Raw genomic sequence first — 24,538 nt, forward strand, 5'->3', positions numbered from 1 at the left:
CAAGTTGAAAAGGCTAAAATATATCAGAAACCAGGTTTCCAAAGGGTTTTATGCCAAGTAGGAGTTTAGAGGTGCCCTGCCTTGGATATTGGCAGATGTGAGATTATCTTTTGTTTCACGTGCACAGAGAGAAGTCTTTCTCTCCTGCATCTTTGGCAGGTAGCTTGCTTTCCTTTAGAAATACCTACCCACCTACAAGCCACTGCCACTTCCCCTTCTTATGCTGATCCATCCGGTCTCTGATTTGAAGGGTCTTGTTGAGCTGAGAATTTCTTTACCTAGAATTTAAAAAGCTGATTTTCATCAATTTGATCTCTTTTCATCTCAACTGACCTCACCTATCCCCATTCTCTCCATTTCTGGATGGATGTGTTTGACCTCCAAAGCTCAGAGCTCCGCCTAGGATTTAACAAGAGATGGAGGAGAACCTCCATGAAGAGGTGGGGGTCATCTCTCCTCCCAGGGGCTGCCCTTCTTGTTTAGCACAGTTAAGGCTGCTCTTCTCTCCAGCATGGCCATGGCTGTGTTGGAGGAGGACACATCTGTGGCTACCTCGTTTTTGTGGAGAAGATATAGCCTTTGAGCTGTCTGCTGAGATGTGAAGGGACAGTGCTGCTGGGAGCTCCTGGGTATGGATGGTTTTATTGATCCCAGAGGAATGTGGGTAGTGCTGAAGATAGTGGGAGCCTCTGAGGCTTTGGCAGGAGGACAAACTGCTGTCATGTCACTGGGAGACTAACCTGGTGCTCTCTGGAGATGTTTGAGGTTGTGGAACACTGTGGTGATGTGATCTGGCAGCTGGTACTGCTTAGTCTAGCAGGTTTTTTTGAGGGGGGATTGTGTCTCAGAGGGCTGGGAATGGGCCAGAGAGCTGTGGTGGCTGATGTGGGAGGATGAGAAGGATCTGGAGTCTCCTGGGAAAGAGCTGACCTGGTTGTTTTGTGCTCCCCAGGATCGTGGCCTGCCTGGCAAACTGGAGCCTGTGTCGCCCGTGAGCCCTGCTCACCCCGACTCCGAGCTGGACCTGCTGCCGGCCCGGCTGTCGAAGGAGGAGCTCATTCAGAACATGGACCGCGTGGATCGTGAGATCACCATGGTGGAGCAGCAGATCTCCAAGCTGAAGAAGAAGCAGGTAAGAGATTGTGGTTGGAGGGGAGCACGCATCCTCACTTCTGCGTGCTGCCTTGTGCCTCATCCTTGCCCATGCACGTCCCCAGAGGGGAAGTGGCAGTGCCAGTGCCACCAGGGTGGTCTGTGTCCCTGCTCCTTGTCATGACATGGGGTGGTTGGTGCTGTGCCAAGTCTGGAGCTGGTAATTGCAAGACAAGGGAGCTTTGGAAATGCAGCTTGTGGGATCTTTTGCTTGTCAGAAGACCTTAAAAGTAGAAAAGTCTGTCCTTAGGGACATGCCCGTGGCCATGCAAGCAGTCAGTGGCAGAGCTGGAAATTCAGCCTGGGTTGCCCAAGTCCTCTGCACAGCCCAGCTTTAACACAAGGTCTTTTCTCTTTCATTTCCAGCAGTTGTCCCTTTCCAGGGCTGCTGCTGCCACTGTTGTAGTACTGGGCTGTTGAAAACATTGCTGCAATGTCCTGATGGCCCTTCCTGTGCATCCAGCCCCTTCTCTGGGGCTTTGCAGCTCTGCGACCATGAGCAGCGTCTGGTCCATCTCCAGTCAGAGTTGTGCCTGAGCCAGGGATTTGAATCTGATCTCCTCAGTTAGTGCTTTACCCCAGCACAGGAGCAGTCCCCAGCAGCAGGATTGCCTGCTCCATGTTGCCATGTATACAATTACCATAAACCCATTAAGAGATTAATACGACAAAACCTTGGGGGATGTCTGTGAAAAACCCCACAGACTTTAAGGCTTTTGCTTCCTAAAGCAAATCACTTCTCTCTGCCTCTCTCTTACCATTTTTTTTTTTTCTCCTTTGCTTGGAGTCAGTTTCTAAACTCCCTGATGACTGTTCATCCCAAACTGCTGGAGAGGAACGAGCTCTCCTGAGGGGTGTGCAGCAGGGATTTGGGAATGGAGCAAAACCTCTACTTGGGCTGTTGGATGAAGCCAGTACTTCTCAAAGAGAAGCATGCAGTTGACCTTCCTCTCCATCAGATTTATATTTTCCCACACCAGATACTATCCCTTTCTTTCCTGCATGACAAAGCAGGATGTTTTGGTTTTGTTTTCAAACAATATGATTTAATTAATGTGAAGGACCTTTTGTTATTATTTTTTGTTACTTTTTATCTGCAGAGGTTTCGGAGTGTTTAGGGAGAGGGAGCCAAGTGTGGGCAGAAGCAGCTGTGCTGGGGGTGTGAGGATGCAGCCCTGTGTGCCAGCTCGCTGGGGCCAAAGGAACATCTGGAGTGATGGAAACAACAGAGGTTCCTCTTGTTGGGTTTGGTGGGAGCTGGCTGAAGCCAGCCCTTCCCCTCTCCCTCCTAGGAAGCTCAGACAGAATGCTGGTGTCCTCTCACACTTGGCAGTCTGGCTGCTGGCCGGTGTTTTTTAACTCACAGTTGAGGAAGGAGGTGCAAACCGTGGTTGTTTCCCACTCTGGAGAGGGGCTTCCCGAGTGGAATGAGTGCCCAGCGCGGCGCTGAAGGTCCTGCTGACGTGAACACTGACAACTCTGCCGATCCACTGCTTGAGATGCTGAGGAGCTGCTGTTGAAGCTGACGGGAGCAGCATATGCTCCTTGTCGTTAAAATCAAGCTGTCCTTCCGTAAGGAAATGGGTTTTTTATTGTTGGCTGCTTGGTTGCTTTATTTCTTCCCTCTGAACGAATTTTACGGTTCTTCCTCCCCACAGAAATGCTCTGCTGAGTGGGGAAGAAGGTGAAAGTGGTTGTTGGCAGCAAAAGCATCCCCTCCCTTCCTTTTTCTTTCTTTTTTTTTATTTTTTAATTTTTTTGGCACATGTTAGCAAAGTCATTTGGTAGCAAATCCCCCCACCCCTCAAAAGCCTCCTTTCCCCTGCGGCAGGATCCTTCCCCAGCCCTGTCCTCCAGCAGAGCTGGCACATCTGGGAGGAAGAAGCATATTCTGGGGTGGGGGGGGTTCCTGTCTGAAATGCTCTGGGAATGTTTTGTCCATCTGTGCATCCGAGCTGCCAGCGCAGGAGAAAGATGAGTGAGGGAAAGCAATCAGCCTGAAACAGATACCGCTCCGGCAGGAGCAGGGGGGGAAACTCTACAGAGCCGGAATATCCTGATGCTTTTCCCCTCTGTCTTTGGGAGGCCTTCTCAGGGTCATTCAATACATCAGTATGGAAAGGCTGTGCAAGAAAAACCCCAACCAACCCCAATCCACCATCTTCCTCTTTTTGGTTGTTCCAGAAATGGCGAGAAAGGCTCTGCCTGGACTTTGCAAGAAGCAAATGTCTTCAGCAAGCTGAGAAACCTTCCCCAAACCCTCCGCACCCCTGGCAGAAGGCCACCTCCATCAGCCATCCCCCGCTCATTCATGCGCCATATGCGCTTAGATCTCTGGCTGCGTCCTCTCTCCCTCTCTCCCTGACAGGGAAGGATAATCCTTATGCATTTATTCCTGGCAGCGGTACCGGGGATCTGAAGGAGAAATAAACTGCTGGGCTGTTCTCCGCAGCGCAGCGGTGCCTGAGCCTATCTGGGTGCTGAGCTTGGCCAAGGGCTCTCTGGGAGAACAACACTCCCACCTGGTGATGGAGGTGGAGCTGGCTGGGTGGAAGAGCTCCAGGGTTTCCCCTTCCATCTGTCTCTTGCTTGAATTTCCTCTGTTCTCCTCTTGGCTCTTTGAAAGTGGTTTTCAGAGATGCCCTGTGGCTGGGAGCCCCTGGGCAGGTGAAGCATCCTGCTACCCAGGTGATGGCTGTCTAACCAAGGCAGCGTGCCGGCTGGGTGCGTGTGTAACGACCTTGGCTTCATCAGGCAGGTCCCTTCAGCACAAGGGGGTGGGGTGTGCAGGGATGGGGTCTTCCTGAAATGTCACCCACCTTCCTGCCAGAGCTGCAGGCTCCGATAGCCCCTCTGCAGCATGTGGTCCAGCCAAAGGGACTCTTACCTGGAGAAAGCACCTCCTTCACGTGGAAGTGGGTTGGCCTGTGGATGCTGTAGGAGCCAGGGCTGTGGCTAACGATGGCATCTGGCATCCCTTCACCATCACTGCGCTGTCTTTCATTTGGGGAGGGGGGGGGACTTTCGGGCAGCCGCTGCTGGGAGTGGGGAGAGAGAGAGTGTGGAGCCATCAAAACTCATCTCTCATCCTGCTTCTCTCCCTGTAAAGGTCACAGTCCCAGTCTAGCTTTTGTGGCAGACCTTTAAGAAACCCATTTTGTCCATGTCTGGGAACCCTGACCTATTTTGCTTTGCCATTTCCCACATCTCCCGGGGTATCTGTCGCGGGCTGAACCTGCTGCGGTCAGGTGTGCTGCCTGCAGACCCCGCCGCATCCTCACCTCTGACGTCTGGCACGCTAATAACCCTACAGTGTTACGCCACAGAGAGTAGAGTTTAATTCTCTGCTGTATTTCAGCTATAATTAGATTTGTATTTTTCTTTTAACGAGCTGCTTTTAATGAGCCTCCACTTACTGGCAAACTTTCATTTCCTGATACGCCATCAAATCCTCTTGTCTGAAATCACTTACAACACACCCGACCGCTTTGCAGAATTTTTGTGGGTTTCCAGAACAATGTAGCCAAGTTTCTGACTTTTTTTTTTTTTTTTTAAACTCAAATATTTTCCCCAAGAAAAACAGAGGATTTGACTGATTCCTGTGGTGGCTTTTTGCTTTGAGTTTTTGGAGTTTATCACATGGGAGTGAGGGTGTGTGATGGGGTGCCTTGGCTGATCGGACACTGAGCAGGAGCAGGTGGGTGCCTGGAAGTGTTGCTTCTGCTCTGGGGCTGATGCTGAGAATACTTTGCAGCCTGTGGTTTCTGCCGTGGCTTCCCAAAGAGCTCTTGTCCCCTTTGCATGGTCCTGTGATTTGGGCCACCTGAGAAACAGCCGTGGTTGAGAAGAGAAAGGAGCTTTTGGGCTGTTTCATGTGTGGTTGGAGCCTTTGGCATGCTGCGGTGTGTTTATGGACAGAAGGGGATGTATCTCCACGGTGCTGGGGAAAGTTCATCCCCTTCCAGGGTGCAAACAGTCTGAGCTGGCCATGTCCTGGCCATCCTCAGGCGTGGAGGATGATTCCAACACGGGCACACTGATGCCAGCGTGTGGAGCCCAGGCTGTCCTACCCTCTGCCAGAGCCTGCTCCCCAGCCAGGACGGTGCTCAACCATCTGGCTGGCATTGCTGGCTTTTTGTTTTGTTTTGTTTTGTTTTGTTTTGTTTTGTTTTGTTTTTTCTTTTAATATCTATCACAGAGTTCTTTGTCCTGCTGCTTTTCCCTACGTGGGAAAAGTTGTCCACCTCTGGGGAGATGGAGCATGAGTGGAGCCCACAGCGTGGGGTTGCTTCATCTGATAAAACATGTTTAATTTAAGGGGTGTGAGTTATCTCAGCTAAGGCAGTAGACCTGTCTGGATGCTTAAGCATTTTCTTGGACTGCATCCTACAGCCCAAGCGTTGCTAAAGGTACCATCGACAGGAGCAGAGATGATCTGGAGAAGGAATAGGTGCCCACTTTGTTCTCAGACCACCAGACACTCTGTCTCTGTGAGGACAGTGGTGCGCTCGCCTCTGGTGTGAGCCGATTGCTCTCAGTGCCGGGTACCTTTTCTTTTCCTAGTACGAGTCTCGCTTGTTTTTCCTCTTATTTCAACAGGGGATGCTTTAGCTGCAGGAAAAAAAATAAAATCTAAAGCTTTGGAGATTCAGAGCTGAGCAGGGAAAAAATCCGAGGCGTTTTTTGACAACCTCCCTCTCTCGTGCCTGTGCTGCCCCGCAGCTGCCGTGCGCGGCTGCGCTCGCCCGCCTCGCAGGGAGCCGGTGGCCCCAGGAGGAGCCTGGAGGAATCTGTTGTTTCTTTTTTTGGCTGAGCGCTTCCTCAAACTTACTGGAAGAGCTCAACTGTCTCCTCCTGCCTCACACTCATCAGGAGAGACGGAGGTTGTACGTAAGACCATCCCGGTTGATGGTGGTGATGTTTGAAAGTGCTCTCTGAAATCTCCTAGTTTATAATTAATGTTCACCGCAGCCTGGGAGGTTTGTAGATGGGTAGGAACGCATTAAAAGATTAGTGATCTCTAAAGGTGCATATGTGGACATAATCCCTTCTGCTTTCCATCTCCCAAGGGGGTAGTTGGCGTTTGAGCTAGCTTTGAGTGCATTTTACTGCATGTGTGGCGGGGATGTGGTGGACATGCTTGTGGAGCAGCTCTTGGGCTCCTGGATGTTTCTGCTGTGAGTGGGAGTGAAGTTTGGGATGAGACACACGCCTTGCGTGTCCCAGCACAGGCAGATATGTGGAGCTGGAGGGGACAGCATGGTGTATTTTTGCAGCTGCTGCACCTCAAAGCATAGAGACCGTGAAACACAGAGCTGTGGCATTGCAGTAAAGACAGTAAGGAAGCAGAAGGGTCAACAACCTGAGCTTCTTGGCACTGTTGTCTCAGGTGATGGCTGTCCACCCCTCCTGGACTTTCTGTAGTTGGAGCTTGGACTTACTTGGTTTTTGCTCGGGACAGTTTGTCCTGTGTGAAAGGAGGAGAGAAATGAGTCTCAAAGCCACCTTCCCAGGAAAAGCATGATGGCTGATGGCTGGAGGGTGGCTTCTGCTGTGCTGGTGTCCTCAGCAGCTCTTCCTGTACCTGTCTGGACAACCAGAGGTGTGTGATGTGTTCACACTGTAGGCGTTTGCAACCTGAGTGCGTGGGCTCTCCATCAAAGTTCACCAGAGGGTATCTTGGTGGCCTATGTCTGAGTGCCATGCTGTCCTCTGCAGGGACTCCTGTAGCTCTGGCTTGCTTTCCTGAGCACTTTGCATGTCTCCCCTCAGCCAGGAGAGATGCCACGTGTCCCATCGCGCTGACTCTGACCAGAGACGACAGCTTTCATGGTGTTATTGCCTCCTCTGTCGTACTTACTGGCTCATCTGGCTGCGCAGCGCAGGGGCAGCTGGTGCACAAGTCATCTCATCGAGAACAGTCGTCCCGGGGCGTCTCCTCCAACCACAGCTTCACAAGATGAAGCTGAAGGTGGAGAGTGAAGAGCAGCCTTGCTGCTCACCCCTCGCTCCTCTACCACTCCCTGCAGTGCAGCAGGAGCTCCAGAGGCAGGTAGCAGCAGGGAACAGGGCTGGAGCTGCGGTTCCCTTCAAGGGTTTCCAGTAAAATCATCATTTCTATCCTCGACCCCTCTCCAGGCGGCTCGTTCAAGGCAGGTCCTCATCCTTCGTGCCTATAAAGCTTCAACCCACCAGCCCGGGGCCGGGTGCCTGGGGCAGGACAGCCCTGCGCTTGCGTGGCAGGAGATGTTACGCAGCTCTCCTCCCTCTCCCCGTCCCTCCACGGCCTGAACCTGCCCGTGTCTCGCAGGAAGCCTTCTGCCATGGCGGTTTCTGCCTCGGTCGCGGCACCGCAGAGAGTCTCGTGTGGATGGGGACGGCTGCGTTTCTCGCTGTGACTCACCCTTCTCCTCCCCCCTCTCCTTCCACAGCAACAGTTGGAGGAAGAAGCAGCCAAACCACCAGAGCCTGAAAAACCCATCTCCCCCCCTCCTATCGAGTCCAAACATCGCAGCTTGGTGCAGATCATCTACGACGAGAACAGGGTGAGTCTGGAAACGATGGAGGTACAAATCTGTGATCATGCTGTCTCACCCTGGCCAGGGATGGGGAGGCTGGTAAGGGGTAGGTGGGGGATTCCTCAGGGTGTGATCCTTGGGGCAGAGGCTGCGGGAGGTGGATAGATGGCGAGGGCTGAGCCATGAGGAGCTCGCTCTGCTGTGTGGCTTGAACACAAATATCTTCTGAAGAAACTGCCTTGGGGGGGTTTCCTGTGATCAGCCTTAGATTTGAAACGTTTAGGAGATGCCTCAGAGCCCTGTCTGTTAAATAGCTGTTTCATCATCTCCCCCGGAACTGAACCTGGTTGAAAGCTACCTCAGAGTATGGGCTTTGGTGTGGTAGGGTGGGCTGCATGGATGCAAAGGGACATCTGTGATGCTCCAGTACTGGCAGGCCAGCTATGAGCTCTCCTGGCTGCCCTTGAGCCTCCCAGGCTGGAGCAGAAGGGAGGTGGATGCAGCCATGGCTGGATTTGTGGATGTTTGACACTGTAAACAGCATCAGCAAAGGTCAGGCTGGCATCCCTGGCTCTGGATCTCTGCCTTGACTGCTCATTTGGTGCACTCAGCCATTGCCTGTAATAGCAGCCTGAGGAGACACGGATTTTGCTGTGCGCTTCGAAGCAACGCTAGGAAATTGGACCCTTTGGTAGATAATCAAGCATATTCATTTTCATTTAGGTGTTGGATAAAAAGAATGATTTTGCATAAAAGGAAAACTACCACTCATTAATTATATTGAATTGCGAGGCCCGTGATTTTACTGGGAGCTGCAGAAATCCAGGTGCCCAGCTCCTAAAAAGGAAAAAAAAAGAAATAAATCACGTACCCCGCGCTCCCAGGCGTTGCAATTTTCCTGGTTTTCCTTTTTCCATCTTCTTCTCTCCCTGAGCAATAACCCAGCACTGGCACGGTCTGATGTGCGAGTGGGTGAGGACCGAGGTCGATGTGTTTGAGGCGTGGGTTGGTGACAGCTTTACAGACACCGGGCACTGGGGGCAGGTGCTGAGGGTTTCTCAAAGCCGTTCTCCCCATGGCACTGCCAGGGGTCTTGAGCTCGATGGCTTGTGCCTTCTGTCAAGGGGTTAGGTTCAAAAAAGAAGGTCTCAAATATTTTTACTCCTGTTCCCTTGAGTGCTGTCCTCCCTGGACACTCTCGTGTACCTGGACTGTGTTACGAGGGGAAGAAATGGGTGATGGTGCTGAGGCAGGAGGGGAAGGTGATCTTCAGCCATTGCATCCCCAACGACCTGCATCATAGCAGTCCTGTTAGCAGGACATGGCTCAAGTCTGAGTGTCCTGACAGACCCTTGTCCTGCTTTGTCACCTCTTGTCTCTGCCCACCCCCAGCAGCAGAGTGACTGTTACCCTCCCATCTCCCCAAATCTCCTCCCCATCACCTCCTCCACAGCAGACACCATCTGCTCTCAAAGCCTCTGCTGCCCATCAGGGTTGCTGCCCTGTCCCGTGGGTGGTGGCAAAGAGTGCAAAGAGCAAGCATGGAGTTCTCATTTCTCCTTGAAAGTGTGTGACCATAATACCTGGGACACTGTCGCATTCAGTGCTCAGAGCTGGTGGCATCTATTTGTCAGTGTGCCCGAGTTCATTCCGAGCTTCGCTGATCCTTGAAGCCAGGCTGTAACCAGGAGTGTTTTGTTATTCACCTTCGCCAGAGCGTGTTCTCGTTCCAGGCGGGTGCTCAGCAAGCGAAGGTCACATCTGACACCAAATGTCTGCATAATTTCAAAGCTGGCTCCGTGTTTGTCTCTGTGGGATCCCTGGGATGGGTAAATGATGATTCTTCCCCTGTTCTTGTAAAGTCCCCATGCGAGTAGCGTGTAAGCCAGCCCGTCTGCGGGTAGGAGACTCAAACCAGACAACCCTTCCCTTTTGCTTGGTAGAAACCATAGCAGGCTGGAGAGAAGTTCCTCCTTTGTAGAAGACATACTCTATTCGTGGGTGATGGAGAGTGGACAGAGCCTTGCTGTGGCTGACTGTAGGGGCTGAGGCTGGGTGATGGAAGAACCCCTTTAGGTGCCATCACACGGAGATGCCGAGCCATGGGCTGCAAGGGGAAGGGTCTGCCGAGCCTTGCTGACAGCGTTGCCCTTGTCATGGCTCCAGTAGCGAAGGTGGGATTCAGGATGCAATTGTCCTTCTAAAGGGCATCCCCAGGCTCAGCTTTCAGCCTCTCACCTCCGTTGGACATGTTTGGGATGCCTTCTAGTGATGACTGCTCTTCCCCTTGGGACCAGGAGGAGGAAAACTGGAAGAGGAAAGGACATGGGAACAACGTTGTGGGTGGAAAAGAGTGGTTGGTGGTTGGATGTCAGGTTGCTTTGGATGGGTTTGGTGGCAGCAGAGCAGCCAGACGTACCCAGCTGTCTGTCGGATGGGAGAGCCCTGGGCACAATGGTGCTGACCCATCACTTTGCTGCAGGTTAACACTTAATTGCAAGGTGAGTTGGTAGGAGCAAAGGGCTGAGAGCTGGATGGAGACATACTGATCAAGAGCAAGGAAGGTCACTCAACCAGATTTTAAGCCTTTCCACCTATTCTGTGCTGCAGAAAAGCAGGGAAGTCTAGTGCCTCGAGGTCTATTTGCAGGAAAAGCGGCTGTAACGGCTGAGCCAGGGCTCCAGCCTGCACGCAAAGGGAGGAAAAGCCTGATTTACTCACATCCCTCAGCTTGTGGCTCGCTTGAGGGAGGCAGCACACGGTAAGAAATGCAAATAAAAAGAGGATATTCAGGCCCCGGGAAGAGGCGAGACAGCAAAGCACCCCAGAAGAGCTGGCAAAGCCCAAAATGATCTTTAAAGAGCAATATTGTGGAAGGGGCAGGAAGCCAGCGCTTGTGCCGATCCCAGAGCAGGTGGGAGGCGACGCACTTGGTGGAGGGGCTGTCGCTTGGCTCTGGTTTAATTTTTCATGAACCACGGGTCTGTGCTTCACCGAGCAGGCGGGTGCTGCCGTGCCCGTTCCCACCGCTCCTGCCAGGCTGTGCTGGAGCTGCACACTGTGTGCAGTTATACCCCGAACAAAGGAGACGCCAAAAACGGTCCATGGGAGAGAAGAGGTTATGTGAGGACAGAGCAGCTAGAAACGCCGGAAAATCAAGTTAGCCAGTTATTCTATGACCTACTTTCCTTTTGGCGATAGCTGTGGCTTTGCAGGGGTGAATGGTTTCTAATTTTAGCTTATGGTTCATCAGGGAAGTCTATATGTTTTTCTCACCCCTGGCTGGGTATGGATGAGGGGTGGGATGCAGGTCAGCGCTGGCCTGCATCCATTTTCTCCAAATTCAGGTTCACTGATGCTAAACACCCATCACGCGGCTTTTCCCTCTTGTGACCTACTTAACGCTTACGATTTGAAAAGTTTCTCGGCATCAGAGAGGATAATTGTGGAAAACGTGACCTCTAATCCCCTCTTGCTACAGTCTGCTGGACAAGTAATTGATTTCCAGAAGAAAAAAAAGTTGACTGTACAGATTCTACTGGGGAAGAATGGAGAGAAGCTTGACTGCGGTGAAATCCTCTTCTGAGGCTGTGGTTGCAATTGGGAGGATTTTAGGAGACTTGGATTATAGAGAGGCAATTGATATTCAGGATCCAGGTGCTTCCTGCCCCAGGTATGTGCTAACTGGAGCTGCTTTAAGTTGTGTCCAAAAGATGCACCTGAAAAAAATCTTTTGGGAAATGTTTGCAGTGTAACACAGAAAAACACACATGCACCTATCAAGCCAAAATTTCAACCGTGAGGTGCAAACTGTACCAGTTCTGAAAGGATCCATGAGAATGGAAGTGAACATTTTTGTTACTATCCGTAGACTAAACTGAGAATAAACAGTGGGTACCATTTTCAGAAACATCTGAGTCCTGTTTTCAATAGTGCTTTTAGTCCTTGAAGAGACAGAATGATGTTTGAAAACAGTGATGGGTGCTAAAATCACCGAGATGCTTTGGAAAGGGCAGTGGGGAGCTCAGAGGATTGTTTGGACTGCAGGGTGATGGGGACTGGCAAACACACCCCATCACCCCTTCTCCCCTGGGTGCCAGCAGGGTGGTGCAGAGCTACCTGGGGAAGTGGGGGTGTGATGGGTGTCTTGGTTGCTGCAGGCGTTGGGGATCTCCTCAGTTATACTGTGTGGGTGACATTCAGTGTCTCCCCAGTGGGGTGAAGCTCATCCCTGCTGGTTCTGACACCTCTGAGGTGGTAGCTGGTGGCACAGCCTCCCTGAGGGCTTTAATTTGCCCCTCTAGGACGTTACTGTACCGAGAGAATATAGCTTCCTTCCACCTTGAATCCCCATCATCAGGGCAGATTCCTCTGTGTTTATTTTCAGTTGTGGCTTTATTTCACTGGGCTGTTTGTGGGATTCCTTGTATCCCTGTTCCACCTTGAAATTGATTGAGCATACCTGGGCTTGAAGATGTTTTTGTGCTGTGAATGGAAATTCCCAGATCCCTTGCTGAGCACGGGGAGGAGAGCAGTGTTGCTGTTGCTTCACACTGTTCTCCAAGCCTATCCTGGGATGCTGGGCTGGCTGAGCTCTCCTTATCCGCGTGTCCTGGAGGATGCTGCTTTAAGGCAAGCCTGGCCATGCCAGCAGCCCACCAGTGTGTGACTTTGCTGGGTGAATTCTCCTCCAAGTCCCCTCTGCACCTCAATTCCCCATCAGCTATCGTGCACACAGATGTGCTTGTGCCTCCTCCAACTGTCATGATGATGTGGAGCCTGTGTGAACCCATCACCAGCTCTCTGCAAGCCGGATCCGGGTGGCTGAAGGCTCTCTGCAGACTTACCACGTGTTGGAGCCAGGGAGGATTCCTGCTTGGAGACCAGCAGATAAAAAGCAGCCTCCATCCTTGTGTCAGACCTTTCCCTGCAAACAAGCGCACACTGGCTTTCCTCTAAAACCTTGAGCTCATTTATTGGAGAGGGAGAGGTTGCGTCAGGACACGGTGTGACTTTGCCCTCCGCCGCTGTGCCAGAGAGGGGACACCACGTGCTGTGACCCACCGTAGCGTGGTGAGGGCTGGGACGGGTCCCCCGGTGTCACCCCTGCACCCTGTGGGTGTCAACAGCTCGTGGCTGTGTGAGCCCATCCCTGTTCCGCTGCCAGCCCTCCGAAAAACTGGGTTTGATGCAGCGCAGGCAGCGCAGACAGGCACAGCCTCTGTCTCGCTCTTGGGATTGAGTTGGTGGAAATCAATAAGATTAAATTTTAATTCGTTTTCTGTCTCGATGCTTGTTCCTTCAAAAGGGCACAGCTATCTGTCTATAAAATCAGCATTATACTGGAAAACTGGAATTCAAAGGATTGTTTTGAACTTTTTCCACCCCCTGCTGCTGTTGTGTCTGTGCAGAGCGTGTTCCCAGCTATCCCTTTACCCTTCTCAAATACCTTCATAAAGCATTAATGCCCCATCCGTAAGTAAGAGAATAAATAAATGAACACTTTTAGCATTGCAAAGTATAATCTAGCCGTTAACTACTCAAAGGCACGGAGCGTGACTCGGATCCCACGGGGATTTTATGTCTATATAACTCTGATTTTCTATGAACTCCTGATTTACATTAGAAAGGGAAGAACCAGGGCTGCATCGTCAGCACAGAGCTGGTGCAGTAAATAAAACCTTATCAGTGAAACCGCTTTCGAGCATTAAATCTGCAGGGTTTTTTCCAAATTCTACTTATCTGGTAGTCAGAGTGGGGGTATTTCAGATTTGGCTGCTGAAAGGACCACGTTTGTTTTGCTTTTGTTTGTGATCACTTTTATTCTGGGGTTGCTTCATCTTGGCTCGGTGATGCGTAATGGGCTTTCAGATAGACTGGAGGAAAAGTGGAAAGGTCAGAGGTTAGATGCTGTTAACACTAGTGCATGATAGCAGGATTGCCAAAAAGGCAAAATTGAAACATTTAGCCTGGGGTCAGTAAGAATCCTTTCCTTTTTTTAAAGAATTTTTTTTTATGTTGGTTTTTTTGATGGTCCTGATGTCCGTTTTCAAGGTCTGCTTTGGGATCTGGAGTTCCCAGTAGGTACATTGACTGAGAAGGTTTGTCCACGACTAACCCAGAGCAGATAATGCCATGTTCGGTGTTTTCAGGTCCTGAAAATTGGGATGAGAAGCGCAGAGAACCCAGATCTGCAGGAGGGAGGAGCGTAGACCCTGCGGTTACAGCTCTGGCTCCTTGGGTTGAGTGACCAGAGCTTTCCTGTAACTGCTCCAGTGCTGAGATTTTGATTTCTAAAAGCCTTCTGTGCAATGACAACGTTTGCAGCAGGTTTGGTGTGGCAAAGCCTCATTAGCACCTTGCTTTAAAATGAATCTGCCTTTGAACCGGCGCCGTAACCTTGCAGGCAGCAGAGCGTGATGCTGGGTCGATGTATGAGTGGAAACCCAGCTACAACGAGGGGTTCACCCCTCAGCCGTGGATGGAGCACGAGCGGGCTGACCGCAGAAACTGGCTGGCAATGACTAGCCAAAGCCAGAAACCCGTGAGCAACCAAAATGAACGGGCTCGTCACGGTCCGCACAGGATAGGTGGGGGCTGCTCTTCACACGCGGCTCCGGCGTGACTCGTTTCCTCAGTTTTCTTACTCTTTGTGGTTAGTCATTCGTAACCACCGCTGCATGCACCCGCTGGCCTGCGCCTCGGGGATGGGGCTCCCTGGCTGCTGGTGGGGTGGGGAGATGGCTCCAGCCAAGCACAGGGAGCTGGGGAAGTGCAGGGCACCCATGTCCCAAGGGCACCCCTGGAGAGCATCAGCCCCTGGGCTGGGTGAGAGGAGCCTGGCACATCCCACCGAGGCTGACCCGCATCCTCTGATACTGCGTCCAGTTCTGGGGCCCGCAGCGTAAGAAGGATATAGACCTACTGGAGTGAGTCCAGAGGAGGACACGAGGATGGTCAAAGGACTGGAGAACCTCTCCTATGAGGACAGGCTGAGAGAGCTGGGGCTGTTCAGCCTGGAGAAGGCTTCTAGCGGCCTTCCAGTGCCTGAAGGGGCTCCAGGAAGGCTGGGGAGGGACTTTGGACAAGGACAGGGAGTGACAGAACAAGAGGTAATGGTTATAAACTGGACAAGAGTAGATTTAGATGAGATCTGAGAAAGAAATTCTTCACTGTGAGGGTGGTGAGACATTGGCCCAGGTTGCCCAGAGAAGCTGTGGCTGCTCCTCCCTGGAAGTGTTCTCGGCCAGGCTGGATGAGGCTTTGAGCAACCTGGTCTAGTGGAAAAAAAAAAGCTGATGGCAGGGGGGTTGGAACTGGATGAGCTTTAAGGTCCCTTCCAACCCAAACCAGTCTGGGATTCTATGATGCTCAGGGACTTTTGGGTCCAAGAAGAGCCTGGGGGAGGGCACTCATCCTTGGCCTCCCACAGTTGAGTTGGGAGCACTGGTGGTGGCCATCCCTGCCAGCTGTGGGAGCTGGGGAGCAAACAGCATTGCTTTCCATTCCCGTGGCCTTGGTGCTCATCCCACCTGCTTTGTGGGGAGGGTAGGAAATTGCTGGGGTGGTTTGGCTCTCAGAGAGAGGATGCATAGGCTAAAAGGGGAAAAAATTAGTACCTGTGGTTGTAGGAATGAAAACCTTTCCCTGTGAAACCAGCACTGCCAGGTCGTGGTTTGGTCCTGACAGATCTTGGCACAGAGGCAGGGCCTTTAAATCCCCCCAGACTGTTTGTTTTTCTGCTTCATGTAGAAAGGTGTCTCGCTTGAGGGTTTCCAAGATTTCTGCTGACATCAGCCACACTTCCCCCGAATTTTATTTTAAACAAAATCCAACCCCAGCCTGCCTCTTTGCTGTGCCACTGCTGCAGCTCCAATTGACCCTGGGACATGGTGCTGCTGGGACAGGAATTTTTCCCAGTGCTGCCCTGTACGCAGCTCTCCTGCCTCTCGAAGGGCTTTGCTTATCTCCATGCAGGACACGCCTGGTCCCAAACAGAAACCCTCCCATTCCCCAGTGCTGCTGCCTACGGGCTGCTATAAATAACCCCGGGAGCACGGTTCAGCTGCAGCAGCTTTGCACCGCGTAGAGCCATGGCTGGAGTCAGTCCAAGAAAATGCCACCTCCTAATTTCAGATCCGCTTTCTCAAAATAACTCTTGTGTTTCCTTCTCTTCCATTTTTAAACTTCGCTTTAAGAAAAACCCACGCAAAATCCCAGACTCTCCCTCCTCTGGTTTCAGATGCTTTGCTGCTTCGTTGGGGTCGGTTCGTCATCCCCACGGGAGCTCACATGGCCGGGAAGTTGCTTCCCCCTCCCACGCCTATTTTAAGTCTCTTCAAAGGGAAAACAAGGGGCTGGAGTTTGCTTTGGAAGCCAAATGCTTTTTAGGCGAGAATGGAGATTTTCATAGTCTGCAGGAAGGCTTTTGTTGTTGGTGAAGATCTCTTTAGCTCCAGGCCTGTTGGAGGAGCATGAGATGGGGTAAGAGCACACCCTCCCCAGCCACGGTCTGCCTGCCCATGCCCCTGCCCACGGGAAGATGAGGAGGGAGGTTTTTTGGGGGCAAATGTTGCTGCTTGCCACATCTGTGGGTCCCTTTTTCCATCCATGGGCCCTGCAGTGACACAGATCAGTGTTTGCGGTCCAGTCACGCTTCTTGAGACACCTTGATCCCTCTGCAAATGTGGATGTAGTGGGCTTCACCTCTCCATCTGAGCTGTGCTGGAACATGCTCCAGGGAAGATGTCTCTGCCCTCAGAAGCGCCTGTGGTTTGCTTGTGCCGATGCGAAACCCAGAGGCACTTTACCTGAGCAAAGCGACTCTGGTGGTAAATGGGAGCAGAACTCAGCCTGGGGGCTGCAGTCGCTGTGCCAGCGCCGCTGCTCCCCGTGCTGGAGCAATGTTTCAGAGCTCTGTACTGAATCAGGAAAAGGGGTCATTAGCTGCTTGCTGTGGAGCTGCAGAGGGACTATAAAACCAGTGGGGATCTTCATGCATCTCACCAGAGGTAATGGCTAGATTTGCTTCCTCATACATTTCTTTCTGTTGAATAACAGGGATCGCAGGCACGGGCGGGGTTATTCAGCAGATGTAGGATGAACCCTCTGGTTTCCTTCTGCAGGGTCAATCATGAGTGTTCTCCTGTTGAAATCAATATGGGAAGTGAGTCCTGTGTGGCTGTGGGTTTAGCAGGGCTGCTGGTGGTCTTCAGCAAAGGTCCTGGGAGAGCAAGGGGCTGCCCTTGCATATGGGTGGCTTGAGGTTTCCCTGAATTCCCCAGCCAGGCTTCTGGCTAGCTGGGTCCCCTGGTGGGACCATGTCTCCCTGTGTCTGTCTGTCTGTCCTCCAGGATGAGCCCCAGTATGGTGTGAACCTTCTACTGGGTGTAATACATCCTTTCCCATTCTGCCACCAGCTCTCACCTCGGTGTGCATGGTCTTTCAGACAGCTCATTACCGTTCTGCTATGATCTGATAAATGCGGTGAGGAGCATCATCAGCGATTACAGCGGGTGTCAAGTGTTAATTGGGCAGCTTTCAAGATAGAGGCATTTCTTTGTGTATGTACAAAGATATGACGTGCTCGGAATAGCTTCCCCTCCTGATCTTTCGTTCTGGAGACGTGTGCATTACAGTAGTTAATGCAAGACAAATTATGTCATTCTTCTTGATTCGCCACATGTTCTGCCTATGGTGATTTGCCTCTGGGTTGTCTCATTAAGTTGTCTAAACATGGCAAGTGCAGCAGCTGAAAATACACGGCTTTTTCCTCAAAGTTAATCGTATTGTACACATGGGCCTCCAGCATCATCGGTTCCTCCTTGTGCCACCTGCCGCTGCCAGGGCATCTTTCACCAGCGCTGGTGCCCAGGAGAATGGGCCTTTGGTGGGACCGGCTGCCTCGAGCTGAGGCTGCAATCTTCTACCCACTGTTACACTGCCCACAGCTAATCAGGGTGCTGATTTTTGTCCCAGGTATGCACCAGAAGATATTTGGGGAAGCTGATGCTTCCTGCTCACCAGCACGTGGTGGTGGGCAAGAGGGTGGTTGGTCGAATCACCCTCTTGGCAGCAAATAAGGTCTCTTTTGTAGCAGTTTTAATACCCTCCCCTGAAAATCTTACCTCCTGGTTTTAATTGTTTAAGGTTCCCACATGCCACGGTGCTGATGTTCTCCAAGGTCAGATTTTGTAGCTCTTGGAGACCAAAATATGGTCAAGTTGGGAGTTCTCCATTGTGTGATGAATATTTCCAAGGGACAAGTTCCTGGACAGACTTGGCTTGTTCCCGTTGATGGAGTCAGGTGTGCAGTGCTAGAAATGCCTAACGCTTTGAGGGGAGCCAGGCCAGGCTGTGCTGCTCTTGGGTTTCTTGCCCGGGCTGTGTTTGTTGGGGTTTGATTTCCCTATCATCAGCTGGTGCATCTTTGGGGACAGCAGAGATGGGTGCTGCGTTAGTGGCGCTCCCCTTCTTTGTGAACCTGATGGGAAATCCCATCCTGGGGGGGCTCTAGTGCTTCTTGGGTTAAAATGTTGAAAGTGCTTCAAAAAAGGGTTTTCCCATCCTCCTTCCCCATGTTTAAATCCTGGGGAAGTTCAGCTCTGCCCACTGCTCCTTCACCCCTATTTTAGACAGCTGTGGCTTTTCACTCCCCCTTACCCCAAAATAACTAAAACTACCTCTTTTATTGAACAAATGCCTCTGAAAATCCATCTCCTTGCCCTGCTCACTGCCAGGTATTTGGCTTTATTGGCTGAGCCCCGTGGCTCGTCGGCAGCGTGCAGCGATCTGGATTTATTGGACTGTCAGTAACCCCCACTGAAAAGCCTGGCTTTGCGAGGAAGTGCTGTTTACTGAAAATGTCATCTTTTATTTAGGCTCCTGCTCCAGCCAACCCATGTATTTTTTTTTTTATTTTATTTTATTTTTTTTTTTCAGGCTTGTTTAATTAGTAATCAGCACACAGCCCCTGACACGTGTTCCTGGGTGGTTGTTTTTTCCTCTAATAAGCACTAGGTAGCTTGGCCGGGGGTGGGAGGGGGCAGAGAAGGGTTCCTCTGCAGCAAGGAGGGGAGGGACATGAGAGCAAGATGAGGAGCCAAGGGCAGCTCAAATCTAACGATCACATGCTTGTGAAGAGATGAATCCTAGAAAGGGCATCTCTGCCTGCGTGCCGGCTCGCCCGCCCTCCTCCTCGCGTGGCTGCTGTGCGGAGGTAACGGGTGCGATCCCCCCACCCGGCACCCAAAGGGATCAGGGATCCGGGTCGCTTCCCAGGCAGAGCTCGGGTGCATTGAAGTCGTGATAACTCCGGTGCTGGAGCCCTTTGCCTGTGGGGTTTTCCTGCAGGTCCAGAGGCTGAGCTCAACCTTTCCACCCGCTTCCAGGAAGGGCTGGGATTTGTGGTGGTTCTGGTTCTGGGAAGGGTTTTTAGCACGGGGAGAGCTGGAGCAGATTGCTGTGACCATAACTGATGACAGAAATAACTTTTCTTCTCTCTCTCCCCTTTCCTCCCTGCAGAAGAAGGCAGAAGCTGCCCACCGGATCCTGGAAGGACTGGGACCTCAGGTGGAGCTGGTGAGTGTTACCTCTGGTTGCGAGGAGTGAGGTGGGCCAGGTTTGGAGAGATTCCTGGGCGGCGAGCGCGGCACCGTGTGTGTGTGTGTGTGTGTGTGTGTGTGTGTCTGAGCTGGCAGGAGGAAGCTGCTGCTGGTCGGGACCTCTCCTGGCACCTCACCAAGGCAGGAAGCGAAGTGGCTGAGATGAGTACTGAAACCAGGCAGATACACACACAGCTCTCTTCAGAGAGCCTTAACCCTTCAGCTCCTTCCTCACACGCTGCAGCGGAGCTGGGCGGTGGAAGGGGCTCCAGCACCGTCTGCCTCTGCTCGGGATGCTGATGGCTTCATCTGCCGATGGGCTCGTGGTGCTGCATGGGAGGGATGGGTGCTGGGTCAGCTCTCCTCTGTCCCACCCGGCTGTGAACAGAGGAGGGTGCTGCAGGGTGCTCTGTCAGCACAGGCTGCTCTCAGCTGTGATGACCTGCAGGTATCAGGACTCGCACGTGTCCTGTTGCTGTCTCCCTCATGCACAGGGAAGCTGAGAAAAACAACTTACAATGACTTATCCATTTGGGGCTGTCCCCTCATTCAGCAAAATCCATCTGTAAGTCAAGTGACTGCTGGAAACAACCCCTGAGGAGCTCGGTGCTGGAGAAGGGTGCTGGCAAAGGCTGTGTCTGCAGCAATGCTGCTGGAAGGGTCAGAGGGGACAGACATGGTCTAATGGAGCATCTCTTGCTTTGCACCAACTTTGGGGTGCAATGGAGGGAGCTGCTCCTGCGAGGTCCCAGTGGGCAGCTCACACACCTCGACAGCTGTGATTTGGACGTGTCTTGTGGAGGTGGCACTAATCACAACCTTCCCTGGGTGCATGAGGGAGAGGTCACAAGGGAATTAGTGCTCACTCCACGTGTCAAAGCCCACTTCCTTGTTTGAGGAGGCAGCACTCATTATTTCTTCCTTTGAGTCACCAGGGTCAAACCCTTTGCTCTCTTTCTGCTCTGAAGATTGGCAGTGCCTGGGGTTGGTGCTTCCCCACCCAGAAGATGTTGCATTTCCTTTCTTTGCTCTCTCTTGGATTGCTTTTTTTTTTTCCTTTTTTTAGTTCTTTGATGCTTTTCCCCTGGGTGCTGACACTGCAAACCCTTCCTCTGTCACCCAGCCTTACTCCTGGAGGACAGGGGAAGCCTCTGCTGAGAAAACCCTGCAAAACCTCGGTGTGGCTCTGCATGTGTCTTGCAGTCTGTCTCATCTGCCTGCCCAGAGAGAGACACTTCCTATGGCCCAGCCCCCGTGCCGTGTCAAGCAAAAAAAGTACCCAGGACCTGCCAACAGCCTCTGAGAGATGAGATGAATAGTCAGATCTTCTTCTGAGCTGGAAAGGAAGCAGCTCCAGGAAGGAGAGCAACTTTGCATGCTCTGCCCGGTGTGCACGCCTGCTCCGCGGTGTCACACATGATGTGCACCAGCCCTGGAGCTGCCACAACCCAGAGGTCTCTTGCAGTCTGGTGCTAATCCTGTGCAGAACCTCTGCGAGGAGCGGTGGTGGCTGTCACCCAACTGCAGGGACTTGGATCGCTGCCGGCTCTGCTCAGGCCGCTGATGTCTTGCCTTTGGTTGTTCAGAGAGCTCTGGTTGTTGCATTTGCATCAGCAGTGGTGACGGATGCGCATTGGCTTGGTAGCCGGGCAGCTTGCCAGAGACTGATGGTGTGAGGCAGGAGGTCACGGTGGAAATCAGTTGGTCATGGCAGAGAGAGGCCAAAGGTCACAGAAACGGTGGCCAGGAGCAGGGTGAGGTGGTATGAGGTTTTGGGTGCTGTGGGCAGGACGGAGCCAGAGACTGCATCCCTGGCTTGTGCTGGGGCGGAAGGGCCGTGGTGGGGTTCTACCTTCTGTCCTGCTGGTGGCAATTTGCTCCACGGGGTTTGTGTTTGAGAAGTCTGATCTCCTGAGCACGTTGATGGGCTTGGCATAAACAGGGATTTACCCAGAAGTTTTGGGTCTGTGTCATGAGTTTCCCATCAAGTTGGAAGCTGCTGAGAGATGACCCAGCTCTGGTAGGAAACTCTTAATTCCTGACTTGGGTCTTTTAAATAGCTCCCTCTGAGCTTTCAGGCTCAGAAGTTCTTCACTGAAACTGGTGTCCTTGGGTTGTACTCTCAAGGAAGCAACAAGTGTCTGTTGCTGGTTCCTGCTTCTCACTGACCTTACAAGGTCTGGCCCTGCACTTTTTATCTTAGAGGTGTCATTCGCGTCTGATGGTCTTTGGAGGATCCTCATTTTTGTTCTCCTGAGGCTTTAAACCTGCAGATTTGTACCTCAATCTCTTTTCCCTTTGCTGGTGCTTCTCCATCCTGTCTGCTGGGGTTTTGGGTGGCCTTGCATCTCTTCCCTTTCCCCCACATCAGCCCCAGCTGATGCAGAACACAGCGGTGTCCCGCACGGTCATGACTGCTGCCCTCCCCTTGGCTCCATGTCCCTGTGGCAGGAGTCACCCCTGCCCAGGGATCTCCAAGAACCTGGTGCTCCCCTCTAGGTCAGGAGGAGGTTGTGACTCGGTAAACCAGGACTCTGCTCACTTCACCCCTGCAGGGTAGCGGGACCATTTATTTTTAAAGTGACCCCATGTTTTCCCCCGGGAGAAATGTCATTGAGATGTGCAGTCTGAACGCTGCTGTGGCCAGAAAGCAATTGAGACTTTTCATTCTGTTGGATTTTTAAAGAGCTTTCAGTAAATCAGTTTCAGTTTTCCAGTAATAGCTTTGCATTGCAATTATGTTTTTCTTAAATGTCATCCCGCAGAGAAATGCATGAGATGTCCCTTACCCTGGAGAAGGAACACTGTGGATGTTTTGAACATGTCACCTTACCTAGCTGATCTGTCAGGTTTACTTCTGCTTACTCACTGAGAAAGTTGTAATTCTGTGTGGGTTGTGGGTGGCTCTGAGGAAAGATGCTGCTTCTCGGTCCCTGCCCTGTTGAGAGTAAAGTTCCTTTAACTGTTTAGTCTATGAAGGTTTGTTCTCTGTGGGGTAGGTAGAACTTGTCTCCTGGGTTTGCTCCATGGGCTGCATTACAGTGTTGATGCTGTTGTGCAGACAGAAATCTCTTTAAGATGCTGATGTCATGTGGATCTTGGGTTTGGGTCTCAGAGTTTCTTATTTCTGAATGTTTGGGCATTTCTTTTGAAGTTTTGTGTTCCAGTACTTGTCTGTTAACACTTAGATTTGCTAACTAAGAGTTTAAGTGGCTGTTTGTATCATAGATCAGTAGTAGTGGAAAAGAATCGACAGTCTTTGGTCAGCTGAGTGGCATCAGGGCATCTGTGGTGTCCACATGCACGTGATCATCTTCTAACCCAGATGCAAACCAAAATGTTTACTCCACCACCTCCTCCCAGGAGGAAGGTCTCTGTGACTCTGTGTGACACTCTGCCATGTGTCAGCCTTTTCTTTGGTTTTTATGAGCACAGATGGAAGAGAGGCACTTTTATTTATCAGTATTTCCAGTTCCTGCAGTCCTCAGTCCTCTTCCAAGAGGCAGTCACTGGTCAAGGCCGCCCAGGGGTTTCTCCAGTCAAGCCTTTCCAGAGTGACTGTGGACGTGATGCTCCAGAGCCGCAGCTTGATTTCTTCTCTCCGTGGTGCAGACCTGCCTCTCTCGAGCTACGTGATGAGACGGATGTCTGTGTTCCTCTGAGCTTTCCAAGCGTGAAGTGCACAGCCAGCGCTGAGCCTGGAGTTGGACCAGCAGATCTGAGAGGATTCATGATAGAAATACCCCTGGGGAAGGGACACCACTGAGAATATGTCTTCTTTTGGGGACCCTGCTTGTCCCCTCTCTGCCCTGGCACTGTGGGCACAGGGTGGCCGGTATCTCCTTGCAGACGTGCAGCCCGCTCCCCCTCACAGGGTAACAGATGCCTGAGGGCTGCCGGCAGCGCTGCAGCCCTCCTGGGACACAGCAGTTCTTCTCACCATGCCTGGTCTCCTCTGCGTGCCTCTTCCACGTGGGGGTCACATGTGCTTCCCCAGCAAAGAGGGACGTGTCCAAGGGCAGCCAGAAAAAGAAGCTGATGACCTTCTGGTGCCAAGATGCAGCGGTGATGAGAGCAGTGCAGAGGAGGGAGAGCTGTGCCCGGTCTCCTTTCTGTGCAGGTCCATGTGGTTGTCCTGGTGTGTGCCAGGGCAGAGCTGAGGCACTATCTGCTTTTTTATGGGGTGGTAGAGACTGGCTGTGTGTGTGGAAAAACAACCTTCTGTGCCAAGCACCTGTGAATGGTGATGGGGAAACACTGTGGAGGTGGCGAGAATAACACCTTCTCCAAACTGGAGGAGAAGGGGACCCAACGGTGTTTGCAGGTCCTGTCCTCAGTGCTGCTCACCTGGTTGAGCAGATGTTTTGCTCTTTTCCTGTGTTTAATCTGAGATGAAATTGAGTGGATCCAGAGCGTAGCCTCAGTCGTATGACCACAATAGGAAGGTGAGCTGTTTTGTGTGTAGCTGTGGCCAGGATGCTGCCTTCAACCAGGACCTTCAACCATCACATGTCCTCCTGCCTGTGTTTGGCCGCAGATGTTAGATCGCTCACAGCTGGTTTGGTGAAAGCTTGTGGATGAACTGCTTGAAAACTTGGGCGATGTTTCTGTGGTTGGATGGCCAGTTGCTGATGATGGCTGGGCCTTGGAAAGCTTTTGATTAGCACAGTCTTGGACATGTTCACACCCACTTAACTGGTAACTAGAAAAGCATTTGAAGGGCTCAATCCTGAGCACCCTGTCAGCCTGCCTATGTGGACACAACTGGTGGCAGCTCCTGAAGCATGACCTGAGCTCTTAATCACAGTGGGTGGGATCAAGAGTGGTCTCTGTGGCATCTCTCCCTCATGGCAGGTTCCTGGAGGGTACATCACCCTGAGGATGGGAAGGGAGAGGTAGCGGGGACAGTGACCAGCTGAAGGTGACCAGGGATGGATCCAGCTCTCCTGACTCCCCACAGAGGGCCCTGGCATGTCCCTGCTGAGGTTGTGAGGGGCAGAGCAGCCCCATGATGGGTGCTTGCATCTGGTGTTGGAGACAGCCATGGTCACTGGGCTCTCCAGAGGTCAACCCTGGCCAAAACACTTGTCCTACCAGAGCCCAGTGCCTCTCCTGAGGGACAGACAAGAGCATCACTCCACACATGGGTACCGGGGGGCTGCAGTGACATGGCTGGGGGCCAAACCCTCTTCAGCATTGCTGGAAACCACAGGGATGAAGACTCGTCCTGCCCACAGTTGCCTGCGCTTGGCTCCCTGGAGAGCT

The 24,538-nt window shown here is 52.1% G+C and overlaps 1 protein-coding gene across 1 annotated transcript in view; it reads left to right on the plus strand.

Moving 5' to 3' along the window:
* Positions 1-952: 952 nt before the first annotated feature.
* Positions 953-24,538, plus strand: part of LOC104525431 (nuclear receptor corepressor 2-like) — a gene marked incomplete at both ends in the record, with an annotated part of 50,628 nt that continues 27,042 nt past the window's right edge. Inside the window, 3 exons of the mRNA XM_010168586.1 lie at positions 953-1,132; positions 7,584-7,697; positions 19,194-19,250. Of these exons, the coding sequence (XP_010166888.1) occupies positions 953-1,132; positions 7,584-7,697; positions 19,194-19,250 (351 nt within the window). The remainder of the gene's footprint in view (positions 1,133-7,583; positions 7,698-19,193; positions 19,251-24,538) is intronic.

The sequence above is a fragment of the Antrostomus carolinensis genome, unplaced genomic scaffold (assembly GCF_000700745.2).
Source record: "Antrostomus carolinensis isolate BGI_N321 unplaced genomic scaffold, ASM70074v2 scaffold23265, whole genome shotgun sequence".
NCBI classification, from domain to species: Eukaryota; Metazoa; Chordata; class Aves; order Caprimulgiformes; family Caprimulgidae; genus Antrostomus; species Antrostomus carolinensis.